Source organism: Halichondria panicea, chromosome 11, assembly GCF_963675165.1.
Source record: "Halichondria panicea chromosome 11, odHalPani1.1, whole genome shotgun sequence".
Classification (NCBI taxonomy): Eukaryota; Metazoa; Porifera; class Demospongiae; order Suberitida; family Halichondriidae; genus Halichondria; species Halichondria panicea.
Genome location: NC_087387.1, coordinates 5,970,324 through 5,987,364, shown reverse-complemented (window position 1 = coordinate 5,987,364; position 17,041 = coordinate 5,970,324). Strand labels below are relative to the sequence as shown.

General features: G+C 42.3%; 4 protein-coding genes across 9 annotated transcripts in view; 1 reads left to right on the top strand and 3 right to left on the bottom strand.

Moving 5' to 3' along the window:
• The window catches only part of LOC135344131 (scavenger receptor cysteine-rich domain superfamily protein-like), a gene marked incomplete in the record, with an annotated part of 804,697 nt that extends 790,887 nt beyond the window's left edge, over positions 1 to 13,810 (bottom strand). Inside the window, 8 exon segments of the mRNA XM_064541251.1 lie at positions 11,350 to 11,671; positions 12,090 to 12,531; positions 12,585 to 12,737; positions 12,788 to 12,919; positions 12,972 to 13,139; positions 13,196 to 13,366; positions 13,418 to 13,594; positions 13,648 to 13,810. Coding sequence (XP_064397321.1) covers positions 11,350 to 11,671; positions 12,090 to 12,531; positions 12,585 to 12,737; positions 12,788 to 12,919; positions 12,972 to 13,139; positions 13,196 to 13,366; positions 13,418 to 13,594; positions 13,648 to 13,705 — 1,623 coding nt within the window.
• LOC135344077 (nuclear pore complex protein Nup205-like) overlaps positions 1 to 17,041 on the top strand; it is a 189,771-nt gene that overhangs the window by 52,773 nt on the left and 119,957 nt on the right. For 2 of the 4 annotated variants that reach the window (XM_064541164.1, XM_064541161.1), the window contains exons 1-11: positions 2,922 to 3,028; positions 3,466 to 3,620; positions 4,108 to 4,298; positions 4,529 to 4,703; positions 4,895 to 5,000; positions 5,249 to 5,539; positions 5,857 to 5,946; positions 6,258 to 6,347; positions 6,530 to 6,636; positions 8,396 to 8,458; positions 8,569 to 8,664. In XM_064541164.1, coding sequence (XP_064397234.1) covers positions 3,471 to 3,620; positions 4,108 to 4,298; positions 4,529 to 4,703; positions 4,895 to 5,000; positions 5,249 to 5,539; positions 5,857 to 5,946; positions 6,258 to 6,347; positions 6,530 to 6,636; positions 8,396 to 8,458; positions 8,569 to 8,664 — 1,359 coding nt within the window. In that variant the 5' untranslated portion in view covers positions 2,922 to 3,028; positions 3,466 to 3,470. Of the gene's footprint in view, positions 1 to 2,921; positions 3,078 to 3,465; positions 3,621 to 4,107; positions 4,299 to 4,528; positions 4,704 to 4,894; positions 5,001 to 5,248; positions 5,540 to 5,856; positions 5,947 to 6,257; positions 6,348 to 6,529; positions 6,637 to 8,395; positions 8,459 to 8,568; positions 8,665 to 17,041 lie in introns of those variants that run through there. The other 2 variants (XM_064541162.1, XM_064541163.1) reach the window with 2 other exon arrangements.
• LOC135343651 (probable serine/threonine-protein kinase DDB_G0271682) lies at positions 326 to 2,523 on the bottom strand. Its single transcript, XM_064540621.1, has 3 exons — positions 2,253 to 2,523; positions 1,803 to 2,141; positions 326 to 1,679 (listed from the first exon to the last, which is right to left on the bottom strand). Exons 2-3 carry the CDS (start codon positions 2,110 to 2,112, stop codon positions 349 to 351), a joined length of 1,641 nt encoding a protein of 546 aa, XP_064396691.1. The 5' UTR covers positions 2,113 to 2,141; positions 2,253 to 2,523; the 3' UTR covers positions 326 to 348.
• LOC135344117 (mucin-2-like) lies at positions 13,834 to 16,664 on the bottom strand. 3 transcript variants are annotated; one of them, XM_064541213.1, is made up of 4 exons: positions 16,125 to 16,664; positions 15,792 to 16,031; positions 15,195 to 15,669; positions 13,834 to 14,842 (listed from the first exon to the last, which is right to left on the bottom strand). In XM_064541213.1, exons 1-4 carry the CDS (start codon positions 16,537 to 16,539, stop codon positions 14,029 to 14,031), a joined length of 1,944 nt encoding a protein of 647 aa, XP_064397283.1. In that variant the 5' UTR covers positions 16,540 to 16,664; the 3' UTR covers positions 13,834 to 14,028. The 3 variants fall into 3 exon arrangements, with proteins under 3 accessions (XP_064397283.1, XP_064397284.1, XP_064397285.1); XM_064541214.1 differs by having other exon boundaries at positions 15,792 to 15,995; positions 16,125 to 16,663; XM_064541215.1 differs by having other exon boundaries at positions 15,792 to 15,986; positions 16,125 to 16,662.

The following is a 17,041-nucleotide window of genomic DNA, read 5'->3' as shown; positions in this document are numbered from 1 at the left end:
ATAAACCATTTGCTCATTAATTATTCTTGAGCTATATAGATCAACAGTAAAATTTTAGGCTTAATAATAGGCTTCGGCATTATTTTAAATTACGCCAACTAGATCTAATTCACTTTAACTAGACACAGATCACGGTCACTGCTTGCATCAGTATTCCCCTCCCCTCACACATGCACACAGGTATGTTCAACTTCCCGAGGTAATTGGCTTTATATGAAGCGGGAGCAGACGAGCGTGAGCCGCGGCTTATCTGACCCCATGCAAGCAGCACACCATGCAGCCATTCACCCACTTAGTTTATCAAACTTCATTATAAAATTATTTTTCACTAATAATCGTGCACCAATGCTAAGGCTCGGAGTCCAATTGTTTGATGTGGTGTAGCACAGTGTCCATGGAGGGTCTGTCCTGAGGGGAGTGAGAGACACAGGAGGTGATGAGTGGGTGGAGCTCCCGCCATACACCTTCCATACTCGATAGCAGACGAACAAACAATTCAGATTTCGGAAATGTTCGAGTCACTACTTCACAAGCAAGCACTCCAAAACTGTACACATCGATCTTTGTCGTCTGTTGTGGTGGTGGTTGAGGTGACGAAGGTGGTTGGGGATAGGCCTCAGGGGCAGTGTACAGAATAGCACCTTCTCCAGGAGTAGTGGCATCTCGAGCTAGGTTGGCTGATCCAAAGTCAGAGAGTTTGGCAAGCCATTTGTTGTTGGGTAGAGAGAGAAGGAGGACATTAGCAGAGCTCACATCTCTGTGGATGATGGGTTCCCTCTGTCGGTGGAGATAAACCAGAGCTGAGGAGATGTCTCCAAAGATCCTTCGCTTGTTGGGACCAACACGATTGTCCTGGTAGGCAGAACGTAGAGAGGTATCCAGGAGCTCTGTGACAATCATGGGACCTGTTTGCTCGTTGAGGACGGCAGCAACAAAGAGGACAAGGTTGGGGTGGCGGATCTGGCCCATGGTGTGAATCTCACGACGAATTCGATCCACCGTAGTCTGTCGTAAGATTTCAGGATACACTCGTTTGACGGCCACCATTGTTCCTCTAAAGGTTCCCTTGACAACGTAGCCCCAGGCCCCTCGGCCAAGAATCTCGTCCTCTCTAATAGACACTTCCTCTGGAGACACCTGCCAGAACTCCACTTCCTGGGTGTGGCTGCTACGATTGATGGTTGAAAGATAGGCCATTCTTTGTTGGAGGACGTCCACTTGTCCCCTGAGGGTGACTCTCAGCTGTTGGTTCACCGTGTCAGATCGTTCTCGTTGATTGTTGGAATGTGTTAGCTGTTGGTTGATTTTCGTCCACTGTTTAATGGCGTGTGTTAGTTGTTGTTGTAGTCGAGCTATCTGATGTTTGTTTTCTGTATCTTGGTCACTGGCATGTGCTAATTGTTGCAGTAGTCGAGTATTTTCTTGGCCTTTTTCTCCCACCTCTCGTCGAAGCTGTTGAATGTCTGATTGTGATTGGATGAGCTGTTGCTGAAGTGGACTATCTTTTGAACGTGGGGTTGAGACAGTAGCACCATCTTGTGAGTATCCATATCCTACATATAGCAATCTTTCAAACAATGACAGTGCTCCCTCCGGTTGAGGTATTGCATCCTGTGGTGGCACTCCACCCAGTTCCATCTCTCCCAGCCTCCGCTCTGAGTCAGGGTTGTACCTGGACACTGTGGGGGAGTGAACACATGTGACTACACATACAGCACGTGTACTCAAGGGCTTGTATATAATAAAGAGAAGAGAGCATGCAACTCACTATATACCCATGGTGTACTATAGTAATAGCTTACCAGTGCAAATCTCTGCCTTGACTTGTTTACACGGTCCATTAACGTCCACGACCCCCCACATAGGTGTGTCCAGGGGGTGCTCCTCCATACGTGCAGACCCTCTCCACACATCATTCACAAACCAGTGGACTTCCTTCTCCAGCGTCAGCAACATTCCTATGGAATCACCCACTCCAAAATTATGAGTTTGGAAATGCAGTCTACAGAATCTCTTGGCGTTAGACCAGAGAGAAGTGCCGCGAGTATACAGTAAATGCTTGTGCACATTTTTCCATTTCAAATTCTCTAACTGTGTCAGTGTTGAGTTCATCGGGTTCTCTCCAGTGAAACCAATATATCCTGTTCAAAGAGAGCCCACATAATAATAATAATCGTTATTTATTCCAAGATACACTGTAGATTGACAGCTAAGTAATAGATCTATCTATAGATCTATCAATAGGCTCTCACCATTCCTCCTCCACCACGCCACCAACGGTCCTCTCTCCCCATCATAGTGACCTTGAGCATCTGTCCAGCAACCATTGGCTCACTCGTGAACACTATAGCATAACCAGAGTCTTTAATCCTAGTGGCTACTGATTTCCTCTCTGTTAGCTTAACATTCTCCCCCTTGTTCCTATGGAAGGTAGTGCGAGAGCTGCTCCATTGCACTCCACCTATGCCATCAGTAGTACATGTAGCCATACTAGATCTTATGATGTAGCCATCTTCAAACCAAAAACCCACCAGCCTTGCCTCCCCCGCATGGCATTCCATTGGTTTACCATAATAGATGATTATCTCTACACACCCACAGAGTCACACACACACAACACAGCTAGTGTAGTACGTGATTGTATGTACAGTAAACACTAACAAATGTTTCTGGACAAGGTTTTGTTTAACTGTACAAGCTCACTTAGCCATTCACATAATATTAATCGAAAAAGCAATAAAGATTGGGCGATTTTTGATCACTGCGGAAGATGTGTAGATGTAAATTTTTTCTGTTCTATTATTTTTTTGTCAAGGCTAGTGAACTGAGTGTTCTCTTTTTCACCAGACCTCTGCCTGCCACTGCTGTCACACATCCCACTAGAAGAGGGGTGGGGCTGGTGGTTTGCAGGATATTGCGCATGCGCAGGAGTGTAAACCACGTGGAGTAGTGACAGCTTGTACGTGCTCCAGCTCAAGTCATATCTGCAGCCCTACACTACTTTCCTGAGGTTGTATCTTCAGTCACAGTGAGTGTGAGGGAGACTGTGATCTTTTTGTGCAGTATTTATTGATCTGGTGTGTGCTGGTAAAAAGTAACAGCTTATGTAATAGCATTAAAAAATAAACCAGATCTAGTCATATAAATAAGTGCATGCACATCTTTATTGTCGATGTTTAATGTTTTAACAAGCTCATGTATTTACACCAATTGAACAGGCTAATGTACTGTACCCTTTATAGGTGGCCTTGTATTAGGGGAATCCCCTTGTGTACTATAGGGAAGCCACTAAACTCTGCACAACACTGTATTAATTATCACCTGTTGAACAAGATCCAACCAGAACACAATAATTTATATCGAAGCAAGCTGTCTTACTACTGTTATATAGTTAGCTATTGTTGACGTAATTGGAGTGTGGTTCCCATATAAAATTATTGGTAATTAGCATTTTATTTTACCCAGGAGTGATGTCAGCTGGCGGGGTGTGGGCTCCCTACAAGGAGCTGGCTGGCACAGTCAATGCTGCCATAGTGGGCAAGCAAGACAATGTCTACTATAGCCTGGAGGCAGTGCTACAGAAACACAAGCCTGACTTCATATCTCTGCTCAAGAATCCAGTGAGCTGCATGTATTATTAGGAGACTCTAATTAGTATAATCAACATTAATGTTTCTTTGTTAATTGTACATTGTCAATGGAAAGGTATACCTTTCAGAAATTGGATCGTACTATAAGTGATGGCAGCCGAACATTGATTAAATGAGGGAGGGGGGAGGTTTAGCAATTGTCACGGCCTCATTTTTCGGCCTTGGACATGAGCTATAACAGTCCATGGCATTTGGTCGAAATTGACAAATACTTGAATCTCCCAATTGTATGAACATTGTGATGATACCTGGGCATCATCTGCGTGCTTTCTTTATATGATCCACTCCATTCCACATATTCCTTTTCAACACACCCTACAGCCTATGATGATCTTCATTCATTGTGATAATCCAATTGTGGTCTTTGCTATTGGCAGTCGACACTGACCTGTACTGATATGATTGATCCCTGCCTCCCCCCTCACACACACACACACACACACACACACACACACAGCCTAAAAATGTGTCTGATCGACAGCTAGTCCTCAAGTCAGTGAAGGATGGCCTCTCCCTGCCCACTCTACCCAACCTGCACACACTCCCTCAAGACTTCATCGATGAGGCTCTTATTCTGAGTGATATTCTCGATCTAAATGAAGTGTCGTCTGTGGAACTTCTTGTGGCCGGGGAACAGCAGTTGCCACGGTGAGCGAGTGTGTATAATTATAGTGGATCTACTGTGCCCCCGCCCACTCATACCACCCACACCACTCTCTCCCACTGCCTCCCTATGATTATCTCTTCCCTTTCTTTCACCCACACACACACCCACTCACACTACCACACACACAACCCACTCACACACCACACACACACCACACCCACCACACACACACACACCACACACACCACACACACCACACACACCACACCAGGTTCCCTAATCTCACTCGAGGGTTGGTGGCAGTCCTGCTCTACTATGATGGTCGACGTAGCCTTGTCTCCGCCCTCCGTACCCTCGTCCAGGCGAGAGAGGGGGTGTGTTGGACCCTTGACCTCCCCCCTCACACATCACACTTTGTCACAAGCTTCACAAATGACCTCATGATCGTACGTTGGACACAAAAACTTGTTCGATTAAAATTGTATTTTTTGAAACATACGACGGTGTATATAAGGTGTGTTTATTCTTGAGTGTCAATGCTGAGTTGATCAATAATTGACGTCTGGAACGCATGATAAGCATACGTATTTGTAGGTACAAAGGTCATTCTGTACATGCTCATTTCCCCTCCCTCTAGTTTGATAAGGGGACCGGTGAAGGGATTGTGGATCGTATACTATCGCTATTGGATACCATCACCGTGACAACAGAGCTGGAGCGATTGTCCAAAGGCCGTGCTATAGGTGAGCTTATTATAATGTTGTCAAGGTAACAAGAGTGTAATAAAAGTCATACAGTACCTTCCGTGCTATTATTACACAGGGCGTGGTTTGGTAAAGGGTCGTCTTAATACAAAATTGACACTCGCCCTCGTGCTTGTCCATGTCTATTTCATGAACACTTGGTCTCGTGCTATAATTATATATTACATACACTTCCGTCACCTTACGTTTAGTCGTGAATTACGTGTCGCTCTTTATTGCCTCTCCAGGTGACCCGAAACACAAGGCTAGATTGGTGTACTTCATTGAAGAGATTCGCACGGCCCTGGCCGACTGTCTACTTTACTGGGCCATTCAAAACCCTTTCAACGAAGGCAACAGTCTCAAATTGATACGATACCTGTCCAAGGTTACCTTGGATACGCCGGGAATGAGGGAGGCAGCAAAGGTTTCAGCGACACCTCTCGAGAAGAGCCAGAAGTTCGCCAGTGCTGAGTCTACAGACTGCATATTGTTCCATGCTCTACTGGCCTGCTTCAATATCGGAGAAATCACACCAGGTGAGAGAAAGTGATTTAATTACTTAGCGTGTTACTAGAATATTTTGCGGATGAAAAACATTTGCGAATGAGCCAAATTAGCAGAAGATTTGACCCTTGCTATCTAACTATTACCTTCTGGCAAGGATCATGTGTATTTACTAGAGGTTTTGCGATTTTATTGTTGCTTGTTGATCAACCCTCGCAAAGTTTGCATATGTTTGATGCTCGCAGAACATTCTAGTAATACGGTATAATGTGCAGAAGCTGATGTGATGTACTGTGAAATAAAAATAGTGTGATTTTGTCAATGCCCCGCCCACTCACGCCCTCCACAGAGAGTGCAGTGGATGAGTCAATGTTGGACGACCATTATCCTGCTCTCTCTGCGACCTTTGTACCCTCCATCCATGCCGAGCTACTAAAAGGTGAGTCAATGATGTTCCATTTTCTTTGTTTTGAAAGCTAACATTGAGAGCTCATAACTTGAGTGAGGATTGTCCAATTTCACAATACAAGATAATTTTGTAGCCCTTTGAAATGCTTATCTGTTTAGAGATCAGTCATCGCTTTCGTATCGAAATGTTCTGTTTTGTGGAGGAAGCACAAAATATTTTTTTGGAAAATCCAGAAAAATAATGGCCTGTTTTAATAGCTACATGAGTGTATGTAAGGATGACAAAATAGTACGTCCTTGTATATGGGTGTGGTCAGTCTTGAGTGACGTGTTGCTCTACAGGTGATTGGTCGACTCCCGAGCTCCACTCTGCCGTAATGTTTGCGTGGGCGGTGCTTCTGAGAGAGTGCTCTAGTCGGGCGTCCTTTGCTGGTGAGGAAAGGGTTAATATGACGTTATACGTTTAGGGGTGTTTTTTGCTTTGTTTGGAGCTTACTGTTTTCGATTGAGTTATCTAATGTCTATTTAGGTACAACCCCCTCCCACATACACACACACACACACATCACACACTCACACACACACATCACACACTCACGCACGGACAATATCAGGTGTGACGGAGCTTGAAGATGATGGTGCTATAATGGACATTCACCTGGGGCCTGCTCTGGTGTTCACACGTCAGTCCATCCTCACATGTCCTCACTTCCTAGAGGAGGTGGGCCAACTAAGCACACACACACACATACACCCACACACACCCACCCACACACATTAATGAGTATCATTGTTTTTCTGAGAGAAGAGGAATTTTGTTTTTCTGTAATGTCATACCTTTTAGAACCACAAACAACTATCTTCCCTATAAAATTGAGATCCCTTGCCTACTAATGTGTACACAAGTTGAGTGATAATCATCAAACAATTTTTGGGAGGCCTCTCATTTAGAGGCCTAAATGAAAAACATTAAATACCGTACTCAGTCGATATACAGTAGCCCTCATATAAAAGTTCCCGTTCCGTACCGTTCAATTTGCGTACAACGGTTCGCGTAGAAACGGAATGAAAACGGAAGCCAGCTCATTAAAATTTAATACGGTACGGAAATAACCGTTTTAATTCTGAAATAACGTTCGCACGTGTAGCTGCATGATTTGCTCCGTAGCTAGCTGGCTAGTGTTCCAAGAAATCAAGCTGGTGAACTGTTCTACTAAACAAAGAATCCTCATCCTTCACAAACAGCTACGGAGCAAGTACAGAATCCCTAAGAAGCAAGGTCAAGGCGAGCTAGATCTAGTTAGAATAATTACTGACATTTAGTTTGAACATTTATATTTATATTTATAGCACTGTACATGAATTTGTTATTCTTCATTTGACATGATGTTTTAATGATACAGGACATTGTATACGATAGTGTATAATTTATAATGAAGTGTTCAACAAAAGTAATAGTACAATCAGATCATAATATAATGTAGCTGTATCTAAGATTCCAGACTGAGAGATCCGGTTGACTTGCTACTACCAACTTTCTCATCTTCTTCCAGCCTTGCATGTAAGTTCTGCAGTATTCCCAGTGCTATTTGTATGCCCCTGGATTACACTAGAGAAGTTAGTACATTTGTAGCTTGCTTAGTACATACAGAATAAATAAAAATTATTATTGCTAACTCAGCAAATTCCACCCGTTTTTTCTCCTAGAATGGTGTAGGTAATTACGGTGCGTTTATGAATAATACGCTACCGTTTAGTTAGCGTTTTCTGACTCCGTAAAAACGGGAACGTTACGTGCAACTGAAACGCAACGGGAACTTTTATATGAGGGCTACTGTACCATTCCCTCTCAACAAGCAATTAACAAGTAGAGGAAGTGGGTGTGGGGATGCAGCTAACAAGTAGAGGAAGTGGGTGTGGTGATGAGGCTAACAAGTAGAGGAAGTGGGTGTGGGGATGCAGCTAACAAGTAGAGGAAGTGGGTGTGGTGATGAGGCTAACAAGTAGAGGAAGTGGGTGTGGGGATGCAACTAACAAGTAGAGGAAGTGGGTGTGGGGATGCAGCTAACAAGTAGAGGAAGTGGGTGTGGGGATGAGGCTAACAAGTAGAGGAAGTGGGTGTGGGGATGCAGCTAACAAGTAGAGGAAGTGGGTGTGGGGATGAGGCTAACAAGTAGAGGAAGTGGGTGTGGGGACAAACTTTGTGTAGCAGTGTGTTGTTTCCAGTGTCGAATTTTGCGTATAATATTTATATTCGAGGATAGCCAGCAAACTTGTACTTGTATATTGAACTGAATGTTTCGTTGTTTGGTTGAAATCTGTGAAATCCATGAAAATATAAGCCCTCGACAATTGCCTACTGCAACGATAGGTTCAGCCTTCATATGCAAAACAAGTAGTGTCTCTGCGTTCTGTAGTGAATCACTGTGCCCACCCCACACACACACGCCCACTCATTCACCCTCACACACCACACACAGGAACACTTGGTCAAGATATTACACCATCAACTAACAAGCTTCATCATCCACTATCCACTCAAGGTACACACACACACACACACACACACACACACGCTCCGCTATCGCCTAGCAATCTGTAAAGATTTTGTTTCATTCGTTTTTGCTGTACTTATTCTATTTTTGGTTATCAGATCAAAGAGGTGCGTAACCAAGGTGACGAGATAGCGCGAGTGAACTCTGACCTTGTACTCCCGTCCAAGAGAGTGTGTGAGGAGCTAATGAAACTGGTGAGCTGAAGTAATACAGTACACGAGTAGCGGGGGGGGGGGGGCAGTTAACGGTTTAGTGGTAACGAACCCTGTGACCTTCAGTCTCATTCCACATGACTATTACATATAGTAATACTCTCCTCCCACTACTCGTTGTATTAGCATTAGAGCTTCCATTGTTTGTCTGGGTGTCCTAAGCATGCCTCTAACTTGTGTGCTACTCACTGTACATTAATTTCGTATATTAGTACAACCAGTAGGTTGTACAGAGGATTGACAGTGCTGTTGTGTGTGTTGTTTTCAATTATTGCACACATTTTAATTCGTGTCTATCTTTAATTCCCTCACTGCCTACCCTAGTGCTCAAGGCTGGACACCCAGATAGTGGCCCCTTCTATTGTAGAGTAGTCACTATAGACTATTATGCCTAAGCAGGTAATAATAAGACCTCCTACATGTATTAATGAAGAGGACAGTACATTTTGTATTGTTATCTTCGCTGGATGAGTGGATGGATGGTGCATGGATATACTCATGTTCCTACTCAAGCTAATTAAAGATACATTGACTGATTTTGAGGAGTACAACACCATCACTATATTTCGGTGACAATAACTGTGCTGATAATTATGACCCTTTCCAAGAAGTGACCCATAGTATGTACAAGTGTAGATCCTGATATTGTTATGATATAATTATTATTAAACCGAGGCCGTGTCGCGGCGACTTAGGATTATAGTAGTCAGTCACGTTTGTCTGTCTGCCTGTCTGTTTTTCGTTCTGTGTATTAATATTCTGAGTCTGCTCACATGATGTGATAGCACTGTGTGGATAGCCTCAACACAACAAGGTAGTAGTTTCAGATTTTGATGTTAAAGCTTCATTGTCGAATAAAAGTGAGCAAAATCGAACCTGCTCGTTGGCCTAGATGTACACGCGGCTTTGACTCAAAGACTACAAATTAGCGCCGAGGGTGCTCTAGGTTTACACTGATTTTCCAATAGTCAAAAATTAACTAGAATCTGTGCAAATGGCAAAGTCCGTAGTTATAAATTATGCTGTTATTTCTGATTGAATATGAACTTTATTTCTCTGTAATGTAACTATAATGTTATTCATAGATCTCTCTGAGAACCACAAACAAGTGAAAACTACCTTCACTATAAGTAAGGTCATCTAAGTAAGGTCATCTAAGCCATGCATCTTGTAAAGCACTGAAGCTACAGTGATAAATTTTTGGGAGGCCTCCTCACTGAAGAAGCCTACACGGATAAATTATATTCACAACTCTTGTTAAATTTTGTGTGTAGTTGCATCCTGGAGGTATTTATTTGTAGTCAAGATAAGATATGAAGTGTTTTAATCTGTGTGCCAGCATATAGATGAAGTAGAAGAGAGAGATTGGCAAAGGGAAGTGGTTCACATTTCCCTCTGAATGGTCATAAACATGAGATGAAAGTTGATGTTTAGCAGCAACAGAACTGCTGGTGGACTGTTTATACAGACAGAAAAACAATTTCATTAGATTCTCACGTTAGAAACAAGCCTCGATTAAAACCAAAGGGGAAACACGAATTGGCGGTTGCTAATCCCTCCCTCTTACTATATCCATGGTTCCAGGATGGGGGTGAATGTGATGCACATGTGATATATTGGCTACGTGTGTTCTAGTGCTGTCACGTGACCTCTAGCCTCGTGTACAGCCTGCCATTTGTACAGCTTGACCAGTTAAACCAGTTTTGTATCTCTTTATGTCTTGTTGAGAGGCCTACATAATAATAACAAAAAGTTTTAAAATTTAATTTCTAGTTTTTGCTCTAGCGTTCAGTCTCCTAGTGAATTCATGCATCATCCGCAATGCTTTTATTATTCAAAAGATAATGTTTTTGGATGGCCAGTGCTAACATGCAGCTTTGATACATTGCGTATTGCTACATGTAGTGTCAGTGTCTGATGAAGTGTTCAATATATTCCTACTCTAGCTGTGTGTAATACCATATATATATAGCGGGTATATTTCGAGGGTATAAACTTTCGCGGAATGACCGTTAGAAAGGTTTTAATTTTCGCGGAATAGCAGCCTTTCTGCAGCATGCGATATTTAATTCGTGGGTATAAATGTTCGCGGTACATGCTTGATCAGCGAAAACCACAAACATTTATACCCTCGAAATATACCCGGCTATACGGTAGTTGTGTATTGTAACATACTAGCTATATGTCTACTCACTTGAACAAATGAACAAATAGTGGGCGGGGTTAGGGGTTAGGGAAGGAGGGGCGTATTTTGAGATGTATTAGTGTCAGTATTAATTTACAATTTCTAATGACAGTTTTTGATGGTACGTACTCAGCAAAAACAAATACTAACTAGAAATCTGATGTGCAAATAATTAATGTTTCGAAGTCTGAAAGTTATAATTATTATAACCGAATACCACTAGTGCATGTAATAACTGTCTCAATGCTGTTTCACAACCTCGTGTCTTTCTCTGAGCCCTCCACTCGCCACACATCCGCCCCCTCCACTTCCCACACAGGCCTGGGCATACTATATACCAACTCGTCCTTCGTCTTGTTCTCTTCCTCTCCATCAATTTCTGCATTCTTTGATTTATTGTCCCTCTTAGCTTTCATATCAATACCTGTGTACATATGCTCCTCTGCATTGTAAAACTCATCCTCTCCCTTACTGGCCTCAACCTTCACTGGTGGTGGGTTGGATGGTTTCGGTTTCGGTTTCGGTTTGATATTATCAATGACAGCATAGCCTCCATCGCTTGTGGTCACAGTATAGTGGTTAGTTGGGTTGGTTGGTTGGGAGAGTGACAGGTCGGGGCCAACGTAATCGTAGGTAGCACATTCCACATGTATTATTTGTATTTTTGACTCGCGCTTGTTAGTTGCATCGTTACTGGGGATTGTAGGTGGAGGTTTAGTGGGCGGGGCTTCATAGTGTGAAGAGTCAATGAGTTGTGCCAGTGAATAGTTGTCATCCGTAGTTATTGGATCGTTGATTGTAGAACTGTGTGTGTGTGTGTGTGTGTGCGTGTGTGTGTGTGCGTGTGTGTGTGCGTGTGTGTGTGCGTGTGCGTGTGCGCGTGTGCGTGCGTGCGTGGGTGTGTGTGTGCGTGCGTGCGTGTGTAAGCATGCATGTTTAGTTTGGTTGCTAGAAATAGTTTCGAGTACCATTTGCTAGTGCGTTAGATTTGGCCAATCCGAAACTAAAAGTGTATATTATTAGCTCTTAGAGAACTTTGTCATAAAACTGTTATCTTTTATTATGCAGTAAAACCGCCATTAGGATACTGCAAACAATATGTTGTAGCTTTTAAACTGTTGATTATCACTTAGTAAGTTTATCGATACAAGTAAAGTACCTATAATTATGCTTAGTCTATTTGAACGCTGTATAAGGAATGAGGTCAACTCTTATTACTTACCTAGTTGACTTTGTAGTGTTTGTGTTTTTCCTGTGCATGATGATGCATGTGCACATCCATCCCACTAGTGTAGCTAGCAGTAGAGCAAATAGCACTCCAATAATGGCTCCAAACAGTGCTGTGTGGTTGTCAGGGGATGTGCTTGTGGGTTGGGTACTGGTTACAAGTTCAGTGCCCCGGCTCTGGGTGGTGGTAGTGGAGTCTAGACTTGTGAAATCTGTTAAAGAGGAGGCTGTAGTAGAGGCTATATTAGATGAACTTGTAGGCTCAATCATAGGAGGCTGTACTGCACATTCACTGGCATTGTTTGTTGATTGTAATTGGTCCCAAGCCTGACAAACAACACCAAGACTATTGCATTGCAGGCATTGCGTGCAGTTCTGTAGGGTACTATTACAGCAATAGCCTTCTTCCTCTTCTCCGTAGCTAGTAACCATGACACCTGTGTGTTTCAATAGTGGAGTGTTGTGTATTTTGGCATATTAATGATTATACCTTCTCTTGGAAACCCTGTTAGATAGCAAGCCTCTCCGGCGATTCCTTCTTGACCAAGGTTGCAGACGGATTCCCACATGTCATCACCTAAGCAAACCTCAACTCTCCCCTCCCTGTAGCTGTAGCCACCAATCAATCTAACTTGTCTCGAGTCTATTGGGAACACAATTAACTGTGCCTGTTATACCTGTAAAATAACTTACTATTAGAAATTGGACATGAAACGTTTAGATGAATAAGACGATTATCATAGATAGATTCTTGACAGGTCAGGGTTCCCCTAATAATTGAACAATTGTAGACAGGCTTGGAAGATCTTGATTGAACTTTAACATCTGAGAAATAGTATATTGTATAGGTTTTATACAGGTGTAGATTTATTCTTACAATCGGCTACATCCTCGCCATTCCCGAGTCTTCTGCAAACTTCCCTTGCAATTTCAGCTGGTTTGTTAGTCTGCACTGTTCCCCAGCGTCCATCAGAGCATACTTCCACTAGACCTTGATGTTTCGTAGATCCACCCACTAGTCTCACTCGCTCTTTAGGGCATGTAACTATATGCAAAGAACCTCTTTTAGGGATTTCATGGTTAAGAACAGTGCATGTTTACCTCGATAGCATATTAGTTGAACTTGGTTGAACAATATCATGCAACTACTGTTCACAATCCTTCTAACTCCACATTCCTGCAGTGTTTTGTTTCCTTCTGCACATTTTGACACTGATACAAAGGGCTTGCCCACTGTATATGTATCTGATACGTTGAGTCTCACTGATGCATCTGCTTATGAATGTATATAGTATAATTAAAATATAGTACATTTCTACTCACCTTCTTCACTGTAGCCCAATTGCTCACATGCCACCCTCGTCCTAGTTTCATTTGTTATCCAGGTTCCATCAATGGTACAAATCCTGCTCCATGTATCATTGTAACAGTACTCGGGAAACCCTTTGATGGTGTCTGTGTCTGGAGCTAGTTGCAATCTTAGGACGCTCTCAATGCATTCTGTTAAGAGATGAGAGATGGTATAATTATATGATAATGCTTTAACTTTTAACCTGTTGTTTTAGCAGTGACTTGTGTAGCCAGCAGAGCAGCTAGTAGTAAAATAACCATTCTCTCTAGAAGTCACAATCATGTAATAGTGTCTAATGCTACTATTATCACCTATAGCTACTATTTATCAATGTGTTCGATTGACCTTTCTGACCACGCATGATATGCACAATGATGGTGAAAGTATATTTAAGTTTAAAAATAACATTAGTATAATAATAGTATTCAAGAATAATATGCAATTGTACACGATCACATACTCAATTACAAATTAATGTGAATAATTCACACAGGTATATATTATACTTAATTATTATAACATAATAATAATGGATGATGCATGGGTAACTGCTGAGTCAGCATTAGTTTTCATGAGTATTTGTTCAATAACTACTGCTACTTTCATTGCAACCGCCTCGGCCTTCCTTTGATTGAGAATCAGTGGATATCTCCTCGCTGTGTTTACACTCACTTAAGTTCTGTTCAATCGACTTGTCTTGTATAGTGGTGCTGGTGTGCCCGGCATTTCCCACGACAGTACTGACTGTGGTAGTATAAGTTTCTCGCATTGTGTTGCTAGGCAACTCGTATTCCAGGGCCACTTGGGAGGGTACCATAATCTCGACCTCCTGACCACCTTTGTCTTTTGTTTCATTTTCTTTGCTCTCTTTCTGCACAATTGACTCGCCTTGTATGGTGATGGTTCTGTCCGTATAAGCAACGTTTTGTCTCAATGCGTTGCTAGGCAACTCGTACTCCAGGGGCTCTTGAGGGGGTACAACAATCGTGACCCCTTGACTCCCGTTGTCTTCTGTTAGTTGAGAATCACCCAATTTCTGTTCAATCGACCTGTCTTCCAGAGTATTATAAGTATGGCTACTGTTTTCCACGTCATGACTGACTGTATTGTCAGTGTCAGTGTTACTAACTTGATTTGAAACGTTTGATATAGTTTTCGATTTTTCCGGCACAGTTTTCTCTAAAACGTGGTAGCAATGAGACTCCCTACTCTCGCTAGAAAGTACCGTTTCCGTAGCAACACTTCCGGCAACAATGTATTCATAGGTGGAGCCAGGTATTGTTTCATAAGTTTGCCCTTCAGTATTGTGTTGTGGAGAGGGGAGGGGCCGCTGTGTAATGGGGGTGTGGCTGTGTGGGCGTATGTTATTAGTCGTGTCGTATTTAGATGGGCTGAAACTAGTGATAAGAAGATAATAAATGAAACATTTAGTTAAGAAAATCAAAATGGTACGTAGCATCAAGGCCGCATGCAACTTACATCTATCTTATATTATTCATCAAAATTCATATTACTGGCAGAAGTCAAGAAGGTCTGCATTTAAAAATAGCATTTCATGTGGGAGGGAGGTATAAATTAGTATCCATAGGAAGTTTGAGAATAATCTAAGTCTTCTCTTTATAAGCCCTTGGTTAATTATTTTTATGGTTACGCATGTGCAGCGAGGTGTACTGTAGCTTCATTGCCTTAAAGCTCTTGCCCTTCACCGAGCCATCAGCACCCGCAGTACGTGCTTTCATGAAAACTTACCTTTGATTTTTTGATCTCTTTTTGCACAATACAATGCACAGTATCACCCACGCTATCACCATGACAACAAACAAAATGACAGCCACTGTCATAATTGCTATGGCCGCATTTAGACATATCGAACTTCTTGTAATCGCTATTGTATCGATCGTGAAGTCTTCCCTCATTCCCCTCATTCTAATATTAGTAATGGCTTCCTCGTTATCCACTCTTACACTGAATGTGTACCTTTGACTTCCTTGCAACCTCTCGATTGTAGCCACAGAAACAAAATCAGCCAGTCTCCTAATGTGGACATCTCGTTGTGTGCCAATGGTAGCTTCACAACGCATTACATAAGTTGCTCCATTTGCTGGAGTGCCTTCTGTTTCGAAAGTGAATATGATACTAATAGAATTGTCTCGTTGCTCTTGCTGAGCAGTCACGTTTAAATTGATTTGAGCTCCACCACCAGCTGATATTTGAATGTTGAAAACTGTAAGAGAAAGAGTATACATTAAATTAACCTACTGTAGACTAACGGAGGACATTTAGGACTACATGTTAGGTAGTGTCATTATCACTTCACTTCATCTCAAGCCTTTAGGATTAGCTCACCTGTTGGTGTCCTGGGTGGTGGTGGCCGCTGTGTTGGTGTCCTGGTTGATGATGGTGGTGATTGTATTGTTTCAGGACGTTGTTCTCCGGTTGTAGGCGTCTGTGTGGGTATACCTTCTGTCATTGCCATATCTGTAGATGTTGGTGTTCTGTCTTGGTCTTCTGTGTCATCTTCGTCTGCTTCATCTGTTGTGTCTGCAGTGGCTGTGTTAATTCGAGGGGTACTACCTGGTTCTCTGCCTGTACATGCAATTAGACGTAGCAAATATCTGTCGTGTATTCTAGCTAGTAGCGTAATTATTTCTCTAGCCTTTTAATTTAGGAATAGCTCACCTGATGGTTCTGTTGGCATTGTTGTTGGTTCCATCGTTGTTGGTTCCATTGTTGTTGGTTCCATTGTTGGTTCCATTGTTGTTGGTTCCATTGTTGTTGGTTCCATCGTTGTTGGTTCCATTGTTGTTGGTTCCATTGTTGTTGGTTCCATCGTTGTTGGTTCCATTGTTGTTGGTTCCATCGTTGTTGGCATTGTTGTTGGTTCCATTGTTGTTGGTTCCATCGTTGTTGGCATTGTTGTTGGTTCCATTGTTGTTGGTTCCATCGTTGTTGGTTCCATTGTTGTTGGTTCCATCGTTGTTGGTTCCATCGTTGTTGGCATTGTTGTTGGCAGTGTTGCTGTTTGCTGTGCTCTTGCACTATAGCTGATGACTACCACCATCAAGAGATAGAAGTTGAGTTGCTTCATGAACATATTGTTATTGAGCTCTTCTCTGTTGTATGCAACAGTCTCTTTTGTTGCTGTCCTATAAATAACTATAGTCAGCTCTGCTCTGAACCTGGTACATGCGACTACCTATATACATGTGCAGTACAGACTACCTATATACATGTGCAGTACAGACTACCTATATACATGTGCAGTACAGACTACCTATATACATGTGCAGTACAGACTACCTATATACATGTGCAGTACAGACTACCTATATACATGTGCAGTACAGACTACCTATATACATGTGCAGTACAGACTACCTATGCAGTAGATTCTTATTTAGATTATTGTAAACACGGAAACTGCACTTTGATTCGTTCCGTATGACAAAGTCCATTCGTGTAGTGTTTCGTGTAGTGTTTCGTGTTTCCTTGTGATTCCTACATGTGATGCACATAATTCCTTGTTGCATTGTACAGTATACTAGATACATAATTATGTACGTGAATATATTGAACAATAATTGTTATTATACAAT